The 19,556-nt window shown below is 33.3% G+C and overlaps 1 protein-coding gene across 1 annotated transcript; it reads left to right on the top strand.

Annotated features, from left to right (window-relative positions):
* Window positions 1-19,366, top strand: LOC132552563 (protein NipSnap-like). The gene is made up of 10 exons (XM_060216744.1): window positions 1-104; window positions 3,756-3,907; window positions 4,364-4,409; window positions 4,618-4,709; window positions 5,416-5,486; window positions 6,779-6,919; window positions 7,337-7,368; window positions 8,961-9,049; window positions 15,582-15,665; window positions 17,215-19,366. The coding sequence occupies exons 1-10, from the start codon at window positions 1-3 to the stop codon at window positions 17,277-17,279; spliced, it is 876 nt and encodes a 291-aa protein (XP_060072727.1). The 3' UTR covers window positions 17,280-19,366.
* The last annotated feature ends 190 nt before the right edge of the window (window positions 19,367-19,556 follow it).

The following is a 19,556-nucleotide window of genomic DNA, read 5'->3' as shown; positions in this document are numbered from 1 at the left end:
ATGGAGTTGACCAAGATGGCTGGAACCGTGGCAAGGCAGTTATTTTCTCGGAACTCGGCATTGTCATGTCGCGTGCTGAATTTCGGTCAAGTACACCACTCCAGGTAAATGAAATAACATATATTTATTATGCATTAATGGTGTTAACTCGCCAGTGATACATCTTGCGTTTTTAATTTCCTATATTGCAGACGACGTTAACAATCTACCACATTTACTTTCGTTTTTCAAGGCCAGTCAATGTCAATCCTAAAGTATTTTTTTCACGTTTGATTGAATGTCTAGGCGGAAAGCTAGAGAATCGTGCAGCACTCCGTCTAAAATGTTGAGCCGATATTTGCAGTTGTACTGTTGTAAAGGTATTTGTTCGGTAGTAAATTTCGTTAAGAAGGTGATGACCCTAGTTCACCCCGAGGTCGACGCTGTTTGTTTACTTTCCTACTGTAAAAGCGTCGATGTTCTTTATTTCAATAGACTGGATAACACAAAGCGATTACAATAAAGACGTGTGTAGTGGAACTGAACTAGTACTTCCACAAGAAATCTGATTGTGAAGTTGTGGTTGACGTCTTGTGCAATGTATATAAATCTGCAGTAGTAGTACATTTAAACTACACTTACTGTTTTTAAAACGCCGTGCGTCTTATAGCTATCACACAGATCAGCTACTAGCTTGCTAGGCTATTTAATTATAGCCTTGACCGAATTTTACACCACAAAAATACCAGACAATGCACATATACCTATGCAGGAAGGATGTAAAATATGTTTGGAAATTAGTTCATGAAGTATTCGGTGATGTAATTTTATGATATATCATCAATCAATATTTTAAAAAAAAAGCTAAAATGTTATAAGATGCTGTGTTTTAAATGACAACTTGGAACTATTTCATGGAGATATCACACCGCTTCTATTCTTTTTGGAAGTAAAAGTCATATCATCAACATAGATTGATTTATCTCCCTTCGTCCATACTTTCAAATAGATAATCAAATGAAGGAGTAACTGATTCCCAACATAGTTCTAAAACCTTGAGCTTTTATCTTAAGTTTCATTTTCAGTAGTCCTGCCACTGTGGACTTTAAAAATCAAGTTTCTGACCTGATTTATCAAATAGATGATTGAAATGTGCTTTATTTTTGATAGAAAATTATTTACACAGTAACAATAAATTAATAGAAAAGTTTGTGAAAACTTAAATATGAAACAACAATGACTAGTGTGGAGTTAGCTTTTTATGATGAATTCAGGTAATATGCTTAAATTCACTAAGCATGGACAAGAAAATGATCAAGAGTGTGAAAGATATGTTGTGGTCAGCAAACATAGATACACCATAAGAGGCTTTAGATTACATCATAGGATATCATGATGAACATGTTTAAATGTTTGGACAGCTAATACCCTATATGTGTTTTTTCTTATATCATGTTATATCTGTCTTGTAAATTGAGTCTACTTTATACATTCTTGTGATAATTCTGCATGTGTACAATCACAAGCAAGGATTTATCGACTCATTTTCCATTGAACTGAAACCCATTGAGGAGTCATTATTGATTGTATCTGTGTAGTAGTCATGCTTCTTTGCATACCAAAACCACAACTCTGAGGGTTTGTTTAAGCTTTTATTTTCACAAAGAGTAATAAAAAAAAACCTGCAACAGATACAACATATATTACTACGAATTACTCACATCAAAGTCTTCTTCTTTAAAACTATAGACCTTTACGCGTATTACAAAATGTAAATTGACCACACCCAATATTTGAATTTACTTGATACCGAAAACATTTACTTTTACTCGAAACAAAACTATTACGTAAATTAAATATGTTATTAAATAGATACTATATTAAATTATACTTATCGTTACATACTAAGTATCGGGTACTTACATTACTCCTACAGCTAGTGTCCCACAAATAGCAATTATGTAACTTGTTGGAGTTGCCGCATCGGCCGCTCTGCCTAAAATGACCAGTGCGCTCCTAGATCACCCAATATCCCCCGTAAATATACTAATAATAGATAAGACAGACTGGACAAACTGGTTTACAAATACAAACTTCACATCCATCTCTCGCTCCACTGTCACTTTCACATGCCATACTCGTGCACGTGCTAAAATCCATGTCGCAATGCGCCACGTACCAAATAATACGAAAGGCTGACATCCGGTTCTGACACGCGAATGCCTAACGATAATATTAAAACAATAACAAATGTATATAGCACATATATTAAAATAATATGTCAACATAACATTACTACATCTGGACAATAAAAGCGTGATTGGTTCATATTTTGACTCAGAGATGAACATGTTTGTAGATCTTCTTGGATTTTGATGCAATAATTAATACGTACAGATGTAATTGGAAGGAGTCCTGTAAACACAGCTCTTGGCTGCTGCGGTTTGAATTCGTCCTACAGGTTGTATTTTCTCTGGTTTTCATCTCTACCAATACTAATTATCTGGTGAGGCTATAGTGACGCTTTGGTCTCTAGCCGGACTCTCTACCACCAGACTAGAGAAATCCCCACCAGCTAAGGCTAGATAGGTAACCATATCTGCCCTGAACTCAGGGCTCTCGATCTGCCAGATTTGGGGCCAATATTCGGCCCCATTCCCAATGCAAAATAATATCTTTTTTTCCCAATTTAGACCCCAAGTTCTCCCAATTCTAAGGAAAACACCATTATTTTCCCCAATTTTAAGGGCCTCAGGCCCTAGTCCCAAAATGGGGTGTGAGAGCCCTGGAACTTCTAGTATCAGTAGGACTCATCTGCTTAACTCTTTGTTTTTGAGACTTGATACAGTGCTCAAACAAGCTATAAACTGATGAAATGTTACTGGTCACTACCGTGTAAAATAATTTAAAAGAAAAACAAAACAGTTAAATGGATAAACAAACAAGTAATTGATTGGTTACTAGCCAGTTATGATAACTGATCATCCATGTTGAAGTCTCAACCCATCTCTGTGAACACCAAATATTCAAACTGCTGAAAAATGCGCAGATTTCAGAGTCACACTTGACTGGGCATGATCAGTTATTACCTCTCCAATCACACTCATCCACCATAACGATCATATGCAGATCTTATCATGACTGTATGTCTTAAACCTGCATATAATATATATATAATCAGCATGACCAGTCACTAGAGATTATATGTCATTCCATATCGATATATCACTTTATTCCATTTTGGAGATATCAATTATTTATACGGAAAACAGGATAATGATAAAATTATTCTCCATCTGATTTCATACTTAACACTGCAAATGGTACAACTAGTTAGTATTGATATTCTTCATTCTCAGGGAATATGTTATAAATTTGCATAAACTATAGATCATTATCATATTGACTGAAGGATATCTATGCACTTCTAACTCTATCTTTTTCATTACTTGTATGGATCTTTTCTGCTTATAATGTAGATTTTTAAAAGGATTGGGTTTTTCGTTCAAAGTATTGCATTTTTCATCCTTACCCCACTGGACAAGGAAGTTTAATCAACCCACAAATTTATTGTACTGGTCAGTGTCTTCACCAAGATTTAAAAAGATGGCAGATTTAAAAAAGTTGGCAGTTGATAAAGAAAGTTAAAAAGACTTGATTTTGCTGTTATAAATTAATTCAAGAGAACATTGCCATTCTGTCATTTTTTCCTGTGTTTTATGATAATGTTGCTTGAGAAGAGTTATACAAATCAGGAAGCATGCTGTTTCTTTCAGATGCCTAAGTACCTCTCACACCCTGCAGACTGACTCAGACTCAAACTCAAAAGGATGGCTGAAAAACATCCTTCCTGTGAGAACCCTGCCTGCCAGCAAGGAGTCCCACTCCAGTCTTCTATCCAACAAGGAAACGGTGTATGAAATGCAGTGTAGGTTTGAAAACAAGAGCAAACATTAACCATAATGTATTTCATTGAATAAACAATGTTGCGTAAATACTGTCACCAAGAAAAACTTGGTAGTAAGAAATATTGTTTGAGAATAAGGTTATAAAACTTATGTTGTCTAATGTAAGTAAAGATAAACACAGCTTTTGAAGAACAACAGCTTCTTTCAAAATCTGTTGAACTTTTGACACATCAGTTCAGTTGACCTGTTGCCATGATGGAAAAAAAGATAATGTTACAAAACATGGTTGTAATCCTGTATGTTGGTGCAGTGGTTTCTTAATCACCTATTATATACATTTTGTAGTAATGAAACTCCAGTTTTCCTCCTTTAAAGAGTTTCCTCTAGGCCAACAAGATATTTAAAGATTTGTAAAACTTGTTCTATTATTGTCCTTAAATGTAGGTTTTCCTTGAAAAACATTTTTTTATTTTCAGTCCATGCTGTTAAGCCAGAGAATATGGAGGAGTACTTAAAACAGTTGTAAGTATAATTAGAAGGTTCCAATGAATTATGATAAGGTATGTTGTTATTGTTATATCCTATTCAATGAAAGTTTTGCTCAAGATTTTGCTTCTCATCCATCCTGAGAATGTAACTTTGATCAATTTGATAATTGCATTCATGTTATTGGTACAGAATATTATATGTATGATGTACTTAACTTTAGTCATTGCACATATTTTTTCAGTCAGTCATTTCAACAGTTGATGCACGATAAAGGCACAGGCGCAAAACTAATCGGTAGCTTCACAGTCGAGATAGGCGATCAGGACGAAGCAAGTAGGTTTGTGCAGCCAGGCACAAATTTTGTGATTTTGTCAACATTTTTTTATTCTTAATGTGAATTGCAAGATTTCATTAATTGTATTAACATGCTCTTAGTTGTCAATTCTTAAAATAGAAAAATGGTTTAAGGTATTCTATGGCTGAAAACAAAACATAGAAAATATCTTGACATGGAACACATGTTTTGCTTAAAACTCTTTGATAATTGAGACAGAAATCCTTTAGAATACAAATGATTTAGTCTCACAAAGAAAAAAATGTGATGTGATATTTACAAAAAGAATGTTATTTGCCATTTAGGTTTGCTTCTAACAAGAAACTAATTCTTAAAACATTAATTTTGTAGTGAATAAGTCAAGTAAGCATTTTTATGACACAAGAATTTAAAAAAAAAAAAAACATGTTTAAGGGATGGTGCAGCAGTCTGGGTGTAATTCCTCAAACAGATGTGGAAAGCTTTTGGGTCACTTGGCAGACCGAATTGGCTTTCCTGAGTACTTCAGTTTCCTCCTACAGTAAGACCCCTCCACATACTTCAATTCGGACCAACGCTCATGAGCTGATGATTTGTTTTTTAGAAGACAAAATTCCTTATTCTGTATTGCTGAATCACAATTAGGAGTTGTTGAATCAAAAGAGGTGTCTGTTTACAGTATATCAGACTTGATGGATTTGAGTTAACATTTGTTTTTTCTTCCAGTCCATATTTGGCAGTATCCTGGAGGATATCCGGTCCTGAACAAGGCAACAGAAATTTACAGAAAAGACAAAGTAAAATAAATTTGTTTACTATTGTGTTTCTCATATTTTCGGTTCATGGTATTGAAATAAGCATCTGTCAGTATCAGTTTTCACCATTTGTATACAGTTGTATCTGAGTCCAAGATTTAACATTTCTATTTTATGAAGAAAGAAAAATAAAAAATTTGTGTAATAGAAAGAGTTAATGAAGAAGTCAAAAGGACCTGTATTCCTCACCTGGCTTTGCTTGGCTGAAATAGCTTCATCAAAACTGAAGGAAAAGGAATTCTGAATAGCCAAGCACACATCACACAACTTAACTATTTTCCCATTGTACCCCAACCCATTCTTACAGAAGAAGGATTGTAAAGAATTTGGTCTATTTCCTCAACAGTGGGTCCTAGCCCTACTGCCCCAGGGTGTTGAGACCCATCATTTATTCAAACTTGATTCCCCTCCACCTGACAATGCTTCAGATCATATTTGGGAAAAATCCAGTCTTTCATATAGGAATAATGTTCCATTTCCTCTGCTCAGACCCTCCCACCCCAGAAGGCAGAAATCCAAAGTCAACAAAATTGATTCCTCTTCATAAAAGAATGCTTTTGGTAAACCCTGTGATTCCCACAGAAGAAGTAGGATTTGAAACAATTTGCTATATTTAATTTATTTGGCCCCATCTCTGTGGTCCGGGGGGTAGAGACCCAAGTTTTTACGATACTGATTCTTCTTCACTCAAAAATGTTTCAGACAAAATTTGGGCAAAATCCAAGCATTCCTACAGAAGTAGGATTTTAAAGAATTTGTATTACTTCCTTAATTTGGCTCTTTATTCCCAGGGGGCTGAGACCAATGGTTTATTCCAAGTTTGCCCCCTTTCATCAAGAAAATTTGGTCAAAATCCACTCCATCATTCATGACTAGTAATGATTTGTAGAAAAAGTTGACAAACGGACGACACATGCCTGTGGTAAGCTCAGTGGGCCTTCAGAGCAGGTGAGCTAAAGATGTCCTTCCTGCCACTAGGAATTACACTACTTGGTCCTAAGTCTCAATGATCCGACATTTTGCTAATAGGATCAAGTTCCCAATAGTTGAGTGTATGATGGCAGTTTGCACTAGTTATTTCTACATTAGTGTATATAAATGGAACTTACACTAGCATATATTGAGAGAATGTGGAGGAAAGCATTTGAAAGATACTGTTACATAATAGGTACTGAGAATGAGATATTAATTTTCACATTAGAGTTAAATTGTACGAATCTTTTCATATGGCAGCTGCAATGAAATACATATTTGGTACTGGATATCTCTTTCAGGATTTCATTGATTACCGTCTCCGAAGAAACAAAATGTTGAGATCAAGGAAAAACCAAATTTTGCTACCTTTCAGTTTCTGGCCAGAGCCAACCGCACGAAGTGGCAGCAATATCTACGAGATGAGGAGTTACACGTTAAAGGTATTTATACAGGGACGGATTCAGATGATATTGTACACTGGTAACAGTTTTAGAGCTCCAGAATGTGTTATCTACTTGTACTGTGCTGTTCTACTGATAAAAATGCTTTGTTCCTAATTAAACCCAGCTGCTACAACCACATTTGGATGGTATTATTGACATCATGAATACTGGTTTGCATAAATGGGTACATTTCTTCAAAAATTTTATAATTGTAGGTTTATAAATAAATGCTTCAAGGTTAATAAGCAATTTTTTATCTCCAAATTCTAAATTTTGAAAAAAAATTGAAAGGAAAAAGAAAAAATATGGAAAAAGAAAGCAAGATAATGCCATTTTAACATTGATGGTTTGATTTGTCAAAGATTTGGATTGATAGAAAGTTCCATATTTGATCGCTTGTGATTTGGTTTACAGCCTGGTACTATGATTGAGTGGGGAAACAACTGGTATGTATATCTTCTTTTAAAGCAAAGTTCGAAATAACTTCTACATGTTGCTTCAACAAGTACTTTTTAAAATATTAACTAATTACAGAAAAAAAGAAAATGTTGAAAAATACTGTAAACTGGTAGAAATCCTCTCCAAAGTGTCATTTATGAGTTGAATTTTTGAAAAAAAATCATCATTGGCTGTTTAAAATAAAATATACAATGAGGCAATGTTTTAAAATATAATGATACATGTACTTTGAATTTTTTTGTGAATCTCATTTAAATTGTGAATGTTTAATTTTCTGTCTTCATTACTGTATTCTTAATGAAAGGTTGAGGTTTCTAGGTACACTTTTGTATGGGATTATAAAATTGTTGAAGTTTAAGAGCTGATTAATTTTTTTTTCCGATTTGTTCAATTCTGTTTTTCTTCTCCTCACAAAAGTGAGGTTTTCTCTGTGCTAGTCATGAAGTGTCAATAAAAAACTGACAATAATCCTGATTCTTTGGCTGAATGCTTTGGTTTAATACTCCTCCTTTAAAATCATATTTTTAGAAAGTACCACTAAGGATAGCACTTAACTAGCATTTTATACACAATTACTTCACCATTCTTCCTGTTGTTTTTATTTTTGTTCAATTCGTGTGTCCTCTAGACTTTAAACAATGGAATTATATATAATGTAGTATTGCATTCCATCCACATCTCAAACAAGTTTTTTATAGAACAGGGTAACTTCTATCAGTGTTTACAAAATATGAATTACATTATTTATTAAGAAACAAAAAAACAAAAAAGAAATAAAAAAGATCAGAAAAGGTTACTGTTACTGACAGAGTTATTTTACTTACTCTATCTGCTAGATATTTGAAGTGGATTGCTGCTTATAAGTCACGATTGGCCTGTAATAACTGCTATAGCTAATGACAGGGTTGATCCACCATGATATCCCTGAATCTGTGCTCTGTGTGGTCAGTTGGCCTTTCTTTGCTTACAAATAGTGTGTGATGGTCATCAGTATTTATATATTAAACAAAATTCTTAACAAATAAACATGCAGCATGTGAAAAATATGAAATCTTTACAGAAGGTCAACATAAATTTCAGATTCAAGTAAACTTGTATATTTCTTTACTATAAAACTTGATTATAATGTCTGTATTTGTTCATGTGGCAGTAATTGATGGAAGGGACTTGTAGAAATATTGCTTTATGCTTTAAAATGTGCTTAAAGGTCAATATTTTTGAGGATAAAATTGAAAGATGAAGTTAGAAGTATGTTGTGATTAATATTTTAAGGGGACATACTGCTAATAAACTTTCAAATAAATTTGCTTTCCAAAAGAGTTTAATCCAAAGAAACCATGAATTCCATAGCCCTTTAGAAATAATGACTTAATAATTGTGATATGGTTTGAACTCATTTACAAAAATTAGGAATTATTTTTAAGAATTCATGTTTTGCCTTCATTGACATTTTTGAATATTACGAGTTTAATATAATCGTTACATGGTAAAAATCAGTATAAAATACAAAGCTCAAATATGAATTCTTAGTTCTGACCAAATTATAAGGATTACTGACAAGTTATGTGAATTTTTAAAGGGCTCGTGGTATAAAATCACGAGCAGATGAACCAGTGTGTGGCCTATTTTCACAAATGGGTGAACTGAATACCGTTCAGCATATATGGGGTAAGTTTTGGAAGGCATTATATTCCTGCCGGAGCACAGCGTTGACAGGCACTCCTGTCACCTGCCATACCTGCCTGAACACTGCGCTACGGTTATCTAACACTATCTACTGACTTTAGATACTGCCTGTCACCTAGCTGCTCCTCTGCCTTAACATGCAGAATTTCAGTGATTTTATTCCCCTTTTTGTTGGAAAGTAGCTAAATTTTAATGTATGGAAGTCAAGGGTGGGCTTATTACTAGACACAGGTTTATTGCCTAATGATTAATATAAGTTATCTTACATTGCAACTTTCAGAGAAACAAAAACCCCTTACATTGTAATTTCAGAGTAGCAAAAAGTCCTCATTGCTATTACTCTTTACTGTAAAGGCACTTGTAGAGAAAGGGGAAAAATTACTGAAATTATGCACATTCCTTAAGTTTTAGTGTTTGTTGCTGTGTTTTGTAAAGGAAAGTTTAATCCTTACAATTTTTGGCCTCCTGAAACAAAATAGTAGTTTCTGCTTTGTTTTCTTTATTTCTTCTTTGATTTTAAGACCTTCGTCTCAGAGAGTTTGTCTAAGATTGGTTAAGTAGCTATTTCATGAGGTAGCAAGTTTTCAGATAAAATTGTTGCATATGAATATTTCTTTTGGGTGTGATATACTTACGCAAATTTGGCAGGCGGAGAAGAAATTGCCAGAGCTAGTATGGATTGTTATGGACTTTCTGGAATCGCGAAAGATTTTTAAGTCTCAAAAGAAACATGGTTTACGATATGAATGAGACTTTTAATAAGAATTTTGATAAAGAAAAATTTCTGAAAATCTTCTATGAAGTAAAAAGTTATCTTAGTATCCAACACAAATTACATTTAAAAGAAATGAAAGCAGAAACAACTCATTTATGTTTGTGGCCTCCACTAAAAACAATCTTACAAAATGGTTGTGGTTTTCCCGTCTCCCTTACAACTACTTAAATCTGTGTCTTGATAACTTCAGAGAAGGCATGAGGAAACCTTGAAATATAACTAATATTATATTATTAGGTTTGCTTTTCAGGTATAAGGTATAAGGGAGCTGGCTGACTAGTTTATCATTGATGTGTATTATAAGTACATAATGAAGGTGTTGTCTGTGTATGTTTTATTATAAAGGGCTCGCGGGATAGAGAATCGACGCTCAAACAATGAGGCGGTTGCTGGTTTATTCACCCATTTAGGAGAACAATATGTGGTACATCATGTATGGGGTATGTCATCTTGTCAACAATTCAAATTATACATAACGGTGTGATACAACCAAATATTTCAAACCTTCTGAATCAGGCCACCTGTAAATTTCCCCTTATATAGAAATTTTAAATCTGAATTGCAGCAAATTATAACATAAGTACATTTTTATTTCTGAGGAACAGCAACAGGGTTTTTTTGTTTTGTTTTTGTTTTTGTTTTTTTTTTCTTTTTAATCCATCTTGGAACCAATGGAAGGTTGAGTGGCACAGTGGTAGTGCACTCGCCTTTAGCCTAGCCATTTTGGGTTGGATTCCCAGAACGGATGTTAAAAGGTATAGGATAACTTGCCCGACCACATGGGTTTTCTCTGGGTACTCCAGTTTCCTCCCCCAATAAGATTTCTTGCGCGCTTCAATCCAGGCCTACAAGAATGACTGATATGAGCTGATAACTTGCTTCGCAATTGTTGTAAAATAATAAAAAAAGTTCATATTTATATTCAATTATAATCCATCTTAATAGTTCTTTTGCCAAAGAAGACATTTATCTGAAATCTGAAATGCTTGGTTAATGAGATGTGTCTTCATATAAAGAACAGGGATTGAAAGAAATCACATAGAGTTATATCGTTGAAGATGGAACCAAAGTATTTGCAGAAGTCAGGCCTGATATTTTTAGTACAAAACTAATTTTTTGATAGTCTGTTATGATGTATTGTATTTTGCAGTTAAATGGTCATTGAATATAATTTTACAGTCTTTTATATCAACTCGATCATAGTCTTCACATTTTGTAATTAAAGTCAGAACTAAAAGATGAAAATCAATCACAACAAGTTCAGGATGATAAAGAGTAGTGTATTATTACTATATGTCTACCGGTTTCATACGAAGCATGTGGGCTTCATCAGGACCAACGGATATTATAATTAAAGTGATACATATGTAATGGATGTATGTAGATTTGTGTGTAGTTATTTCCCTTAGTTAGAAAGTGTTTATACATCCTGAAATATGATTTAGTCTTCAGTAAAATTAACAGTTTTAGTTTTGTTATAACCTATCATATTAACATTAATCTTTCACAAATTTTTGAAATTATGTTTTAAATTTGATAAAAAAAATGAAATTTGAATTTGAAGGTTTTTTGAATTCTTTAAATTACTTGTATTTTATTTTGGATTTATTTTCACATTAATATGTACAGAGAATCAACCCCAATTCTAATCCCTCACGATTATTTCCGTGTTGTTTCAGTATCTGAGTCCATACATCTGATGGTCCATCCTTTGTTCAGTCAACGTAATTTCTAGATCAATGTGAAATCATATACAGAAACAATCACTTGTGTCAAACACACTTGAGTCAAATACATTGGATAAGTCAAGTGTTTTGTTTGGTCATAAAATTTTCTCTTCTTTATCTTAGTAAATTAAACACAGATGATTTGAACACTGTTTAGTCGAATACTGTGTTTGTGTTGAATATATTTTGTGGTCCTTCCCTTCTAAATTCTACCACAAAAATTTCCTTTTTTGTGTCGGAACATGCAGGCGTCACCTTGTCTCATGTACAAATTTTCTGGCTTGGATCTAAATGACTTGATTGTGATCAGGCAGCCATTTCTGTGTTAACAAGCCCTTTTGTTGTTTTTGATTGAATATTAATCCCTATGTTGACACAGGTGCACAGTTGAAAGTGAGAATTTATACAGAATTAGGCAACCAAACTTAGAATACATCATAGTCTGTTATCCATAAATCTAATTTTTTTTCTATGCACATGGCTGGTAGAAACAAAATGAAAATCGATGCAGATTGATGGTAGTACTAGTTTGCCATTGACACACTTGTTTCTGGTTTTCAATACTTATACTGATGTACATGTACAAAGTGCAAGATTTATTTTATTCTATTTTACGGTGACACTCTTACAGTGCTGTACTTGTAGATTTAAAGTTACGCTTCAATGTTGTTGCCATGGCCTTCACCTTTGGTAACCGACCTCAGTGCTATCAATGTTATATCACTGTAGAATGTTCATGAGTTTTTATTTATTGAGTTTTATTTTCAAATATTGTTGACGGGACTTGTTACTCTTATAGATAGAAATGTGAATACAATACTGATATTACTTTAGCTATCAATTTCATTAAGTTATGTGTTTTAAAGCGAGTTCATATCTACACATGTGCTGCAATTCAATGACGACTGTATCGCATTTATAGTCATCGTGCTTTGTCCGTCGTTGTGGGCAGCGAGTCATGGGTAAACTTTTTCTTTAAAATCCTACTCCTCTTTCATACCTTGATGGATTTTAAACAAATTTGGTCTGATGCATCACTGGGTGAGGGTTATCATTTCTGAAAATGAGAATGTTGATTCAACCTCTAGGGGTTGAGGATGGGGCCCAAAAGAGGGAGGTGCTAAAATACCTCCTTTCTCCCTGAGTGGATATCAACAAGCTTTGGCTTGCTCCATCAGCAAGGGTTAGCAATTATTCCTTAATTGTAGAAATTTGATTTGACCCCTAGGAACCTAAGGGCTGAGCCCCAAAACGGAAAATAAGACAATACTTTACTTCAAAATGCTACTCCTTTTTAATGCTTCAATGGATTTCAACCAGATTTGGTCTGAAACATCAGAGTGGGGAATCATTTCTTAAATTCAGAAGCTCCAACTTCACTGTCAGAAAATAGGTAACACTTGTTACAGTTACCTACTCCTCACCAAAACTACCATATGTATCATGGAAAACAGCTTCTTTGTAAAATTTCATTCAAAGTAGAAAAAATAACCCTACTGAAAGTTTTTGTAGTCAGGTAACCATTGAGGTCCATTGGTTTTTTGTTGATCATAACATTGGTAGCGTCCCAATGGAAATAACTTTATAAGAATTATTAGTATAGGATGACAGTTTTGATGGTATGTATGTATTGACACTGGCTTACTATATTCAGTGTCACAATTTTTCGTTTCATGACACTTGATAAGTACCCTTTATATTCAATATTCCTTATTTCAGGTGAGCGTTAAGAACCACTAGGCCTCTTGTTATTTATTTATTATTCAATACTGTCGCGCCATACCATGCCTCTGTTCATAGAAACATTGCAAGTCGAACCATCGAATAAGTAAAATATTTCATTTGGTCTCTTCAACATATCCGTGTTTTACTGTATTTGCAAATATATCGGACGACTTAAGTTCTCAAAATACAATATTCACAAAATCTAAGTGATTTACAGTATTTTGGATTTCAATTAATGCTTCAATCTGTTTCAGGCCTTTTATGTAGATTTATTGGCCATGTTTACAGGCATTCACATTGTATATTGACATTTGGAATAAATTTCCTTGTACTTAAAGCAATCTCCCCCAAACACACTCACTCAACACACTCACCACATGCACTCACCTTGCATATATAGGGAGGACTTCTGGAAGTGGGATACAGGACGTTAAACAAGATGAAACTCTCTCTATGTACATTGACATGATTTAGGAATTTGATGATTGAAGATTGATTCTTTGCTAAAGAATTTTAATGCATGTTGACTAAGCTAATTGTGAATATCATATTAATAGTACAATTTGTAACATTCTTAGTTTAACAACATCAGTGTATACATGTTGCTCTTAAAGTTTGCAGTGTGAAAATTTTGTGGTTTATGTTATGGAACATTTTAGTATTCTTATCAAAGTGATATTGAAAATTTAGACTTCCTATCAGAATGATATCTAGAATTATGTATCCTTATCAAAATTATAATCAAAATTATGAATGCTTATCAGAATATTTAAAATTTAATATTTTTATCAGAATGATATTTAAAAATTTAAAGATTTAATGTTATAGACTTTTTATTAGAAAAGATTCTCTGCAAACATGTATATAGATGCTGTATAGTTGAGTTTGTCTTTGGTTTTGGTACAGATGACAATTGGACTGTAAAATTAAATGTTCAATTTACAACAATGATTTAATGTATGTACTTGTCCTTCCTGGAAATTTTCAATGGAGCATAAAGTTGTTGATTTGTCTGTTCATCATTCAATTCATTATTTTTTTGATTGGAGCATAACTTTGCTAAAAGTTAAGGAAGCTTGGTATATATATTGGTAATACAAATTGCAGAGTTATGGCCCTTTGTTAAAAGTTTGTATGCAGATCTCAAGGTTAGATTGCTTGCATTTATACTAGGATAATGAAACTTGGTGTGTACATTGATAATACTAAAGTGACTTGTGCTGTACCAAAGTCAGAGCCATAACCACTTAATTACAGAGTTATTGCCCTTTGTTAAAATTTTTCTGGGAGCTTGTATCAGTTTCACTGATACTTCTGTTATATTATCAAATAGTACATATCTTGTTAGTGAATTGTTTACCATGGTTACCTGTGTGCTGAACCATTTTGTTACAATTTATAATACCGTATTCGATCCAATAAGTGCCCAGGGTTCTTAAAAATTGCAATTTAGGGGGGCACTTATTAGAGACCATCTTAGATGTAAAAGAAACATATTCAGTACTAAAAAATCTACTGAACAGATCATTTATATAATCACTAGTTTTCTTACATGCAATAAAACCATCTTAGACCATCTCAGATATAAATATTTTTTACGTTTTTCTGGAGTACATCTCCTTATAAACCGACTTAAAACAATCCTTGATCGTAACTAAAAGGTAAGTAAATCTAGACTTTTAGATATCTGATGGGGGGAGGGGGTGCTTATAGGGACATGGGTGCTTATTGGGTCGAATACGGTATGTGGAATTTTTAAACATTATACCATCAAGAGTTACAATGTAAATTGTGATATTTCTTCTTATGCTCGATGTTTATTCCTTGTTTCACATTTTAATCCATAACACATTTCTTTAATTAGTATTCCAAATTAAGCCATTAGTGGTAACTACAAAGATGAGAAAAAAAATTAGCACTGAAAAGCATTTTAAACTTCTTTATCCTTTGAGTCAGTAAGTTCACCAGTCTGTAATTTGGAAATGAAGTATTTTCAATGTTTATTGTAATTCTATTTTTATTTTTTTGATGTTTGGAACAATGAAATATTATTTTTCGGTTTAAGTAAAACTTGAAATCCATTCGCCTGATTTCAACACATCATTTTATACTAATAAGTGTAGTACCCTACTTCTGACTTTGATTCAATGATAGCTGAGAAAATATCAGGAATGGAAATCTACAAAGCAAAAGGCACATACAAAATTAATTGTTTGTAATCTTTAACTGAAAATAACTGCTAAACATAACATCAGAAGAATTATATAAGGATTTGATTGGGTTGTAGGATACACTGATCTACAGACACGTAAGGACACGAGAGAACAGGCCTGGAGCAAACCGGGCTGGGATGAATGTGTTGCCTACACTGGTGAGTTTTTAAATCAGATATAATAATCCTGATAAAAAGTCAAGGTGTTGAAGTGTTACCTGTAATTCAGGTGGGCTGACACCAGGACTATGAAATATATGTACTACCATAGTACTACGATGCAGGCGATTTTACATAGCAGAAATACAGGATGATTTTACATAGCAGAAATACAGGATGATTTTACATAGCAGAAATACAGGATGATTTTACATAGCAGAAATACAGTGTAGATGTGGATGATTTTACATAGCAGAAATACAGTGTAGACGTGGGTGATTTTACATAGCAGAAATACAGTGTAGACGTGGGTGATTTTACATAGCAGAAATACAGTGTAGACGTGGGTGATTTTACATAGCAGAAATACAGTGTAGACGTGGATGATTTTACATAGCAGAAATACAGTGTAGACGTGGGTGATTTTACATAGCAGAAATACAGTGTAGACGTGGGTGATTTTACATAGCAGAAATACAGTGTAGATGTGGGTGATTTTACATAGCAGAAATACAGGATGATTTTACATAGCAGAAATACAGTGTAGATGTGGATGATTTTACATAGCAGAAATACAGTGTAGACGTGGGTGATTTTACATAGCAGAAATACAGTGTAGACGTGGGTGATTTTACATAGCAGAAATACAGTGTAGACGTGGGTGATTTTACATAGCAGAAATACAGTGTAGACGTGGGTGATTTTACATAGCAGAAATACAGTGTAGACGTGGATGATTTTACATAGCAGAAATACAGTGTAGACGTGGATGATTTTACATAGCAGAAATACAGTGTAGACGTGGATGATTTTACATAGCAGAAATACAGTGTAGACCTGGATGATTTTACATAGCAGAAATACAGTGTAGACGTGGATGATTTTACATAGCAGAAATACAGTGTAGACCATGCAGAAATACAGATTTTACATAGCAGAAATACAGTGTAGACGTGGATGATTTTACATAGCAGAAATACAGTGTAGACGTGGATGATTTTACATAGCAGAAATACAGTGTAGACGTGGGTGATTTTACATAGCAGAAATACATGTGGATGAATTTGTTTTCGGGCATCATCTGAGTTTGTATACGTTGATATGAAATAATTACAGAAAAAAGGACTGTTACAATATTTTCTTGATGTTATGGATCCACTGTCGAAACTGATCTACTGGGAATGACTGCCTTTAGTTATGGTTTTATCTATATTGATATACTGATAAATACATTGACAAGTATGCATTCCTAGGAAATTTATGCCCAGTAGCCCACAATATTATGACTGTGGGATGTTCAAATTGTCCTGACTCGCAACATCTTTAATACATTTGTTGTTCTGTCTTTCAACACTTCTTGTTATAACTGTTTTTTCTGGAGAAGTATTGGTTGATACAAAGATATGAGATGGACATTATTAAGTATTTTGTTCCTCGCTATTGGTGTTACCATATGGTTAATTCAATAGAAAATAAGATCCAAAAAATCAGCATTAATAAAGAGCTGTTTATTCTGTCTGATGATTATATTTTGTTTTATAATTTCCAGTGCCTCTCATTCGACACATGCAGTCAAGAATTTTGATACCAACTCCGTTTTCACCCCTGCAGTAGTAGCATGGCCGAAAGATACTCCACGGAGAAGGCCAGACTATCATTACCAACCTGCTTTCAGAGACTGTTGTACAGTTGTGAAATCGAATGTAGTTTCTTTTGAGTTCTTTGGATCATGAGATAAATTGCAGAATTATAGTCATAATTTGCCATATTACATGGTGAGCAAAGAATACTCCAGGTGATAGATGAAGGTCAACCTCCTTTTTTGACTTTGTGTGAAGAAACACTTGTTTTAATGAATCATGAATTCTTTTAGAAATGCATTTGACTCGGGTAAACATTTTGACCGTGTAAGAGAGACTTACACACTTATGATTGAAATACTGCTGACTATCTTTTAGTCTTAAAAAATCTAGTTTTGTTATCAATCAGTTTAACACAATACAATCTGCCAAGCAACATCTAAATTGTAAAAGTTGAGGACCTGTTTTACCTGATATCATAATTAGGGGGCTAACAAATGTTGATCATTGTAAAGTTACACAAACTAGTAGAACTTTCATTTGAAAAATTGAGAGATTTTTAATATTTCTATTACTTTTAGTCTCTATTGATGAAATATACTGATAATTTAAATGTCCAGTATCCTTTCTGGTAGTCTCTATTGATGAGATATACTGATAGTTCAAATGTCCAGTATCCTTTCTGGTAGTCTCTATTGATGAGATATACTGATAATTTAAATGCCCAGTATCCTTTCTGGTACCAAAATTTGAAATTATTTTCCACATCAAAACGTACATCCTTTCTCCATTCAATATTCTATTGCTGTCTGTTTTTCCTCTCTCTCTTTTGCAACATTTTCATCATACTTTTACTTGTATAAAGGGTTCTTTAGTATGGAAAATTTACTTTTGACATTTTCTTTACAAATATGATTGTCCACTTAACATTTATATGGACTTTATTCTTGCATTTAAATATTCATTGAATAAGTGATGAGGTAACATATTTGTACCAGATCAGCCATGCAGATTCTTTTAAAGTCTTCAGATTATTGAGGCATAATTATTTATCACAGATCTTTCTCTAACTACAGCATATGTCAAAGGTAATTCTTTGAAATTTTGAGATTTATTAGGGCTTCAATTTATTTTTATAAATAAATGTGTTAAGTAGGTGGGGGGGGGGGTGTTACTGAAAGAATGTTTATTAGTCTGATAGTGTGAACACTCATAATTCAGATATGTATTTAATATGTTTTGATATTTTTCAGAAGATCTTCGTGCATGTTTCTATCACAGCAGTTAGTATACCAATACAGACTCACTACAGTAATCAGTTTTGTAACATTTTTGATGATGGCAGAGTGTCTTTATGAAAGTCAGGGTGCTCAAGTTATCATTGAAAACATATATTAATGTAGAATGTTTGTATTAAAAATACAGATGTTTATCTGGGTTGTTTTGTCAATAGAATTTGTTGATACAAATCTTATAGTGGACAGATCTGAAAGAAAACTGGACTTTGAACCTCTCTTGTTAGTAACTGTTACCATGGCTGGTTACCGTGATAACAGTTCAGAGGTCATGGCCAAACTTTTTCAGTTCAATGATATACCAATATAACAAGAGAGGTGCTTTTTTTAAACTGTACTAGATGTTTTTTGTGCCAGAGAGTCCCAAAGTTTTCATTTTGTTAGCAAAGGGAAAAAACTCGTCCATTTATTTTCACAATCCCACAAAAAAATATTAAAGCATTATACATTTGTTTTTAGAACGTAAAACTTGAATTTTGTATTCCGAATAGGCATTTTTGAAACACAATGTTTGATAGATCAAGGTTTCAAGTCACAGGTATGTCAAATTATATAATGATGAAAATTGTAGCTTCATGAATTATTATTTCAAATTTGAATTTAGAAGTATGAAGTAGTGAAAAGTTTTTGAGAATCTACAGTCATGCTGAGACAAAATTAGAAAAAATCTCCCTAAGAAGAAAATTTCTGATTCCAAAACATCACACGGAAAAAGAAACAATTATTAAGGAAATGAAATATCATGATAAAGGTCGTACCCAATGATCTGAATTTTAGGGGAATACGAACTTTTGAGTAAATTAAAGCATTAAAACTTGTTATATTGTGTAGTGTTGTGTTGTTGTTTACTGAATATTGTAAAATTTCTTCCCAGAAAAACAGATGAGGAACTTGAATATAGATATATATGTATACTTGTAAATATGTTTACATGCTAATTTTATTGTGACCAACTTAAAAATATCACCACAAAACAAGTCAGATAGTTTGACCTTGACTTTGAGTCAAATGACCTT

The sequence above is a fragment of the Ylistrum balloti genome, unplaced genomic scaffold (genome assembly GCF_031769215.1).
Source record: "Ylistrum balloti isolate Yb309-2 unplaced genomic scaffold, AGI_CSIRO_Ybal_v1 Utg370258, whole genome shotgun sequence".
In the NCBI taxonomy this organism is placed as follows: domain Eukaryota; kingdom Metazoa; phylum Mollusca; class Bivalvia; order Pectinida; family Pectinidae; genus Ylistrum; species Ylistrum balloti.
This window is presented reverse-complemented; position numbering and strand designations above follow the sequence as displayed.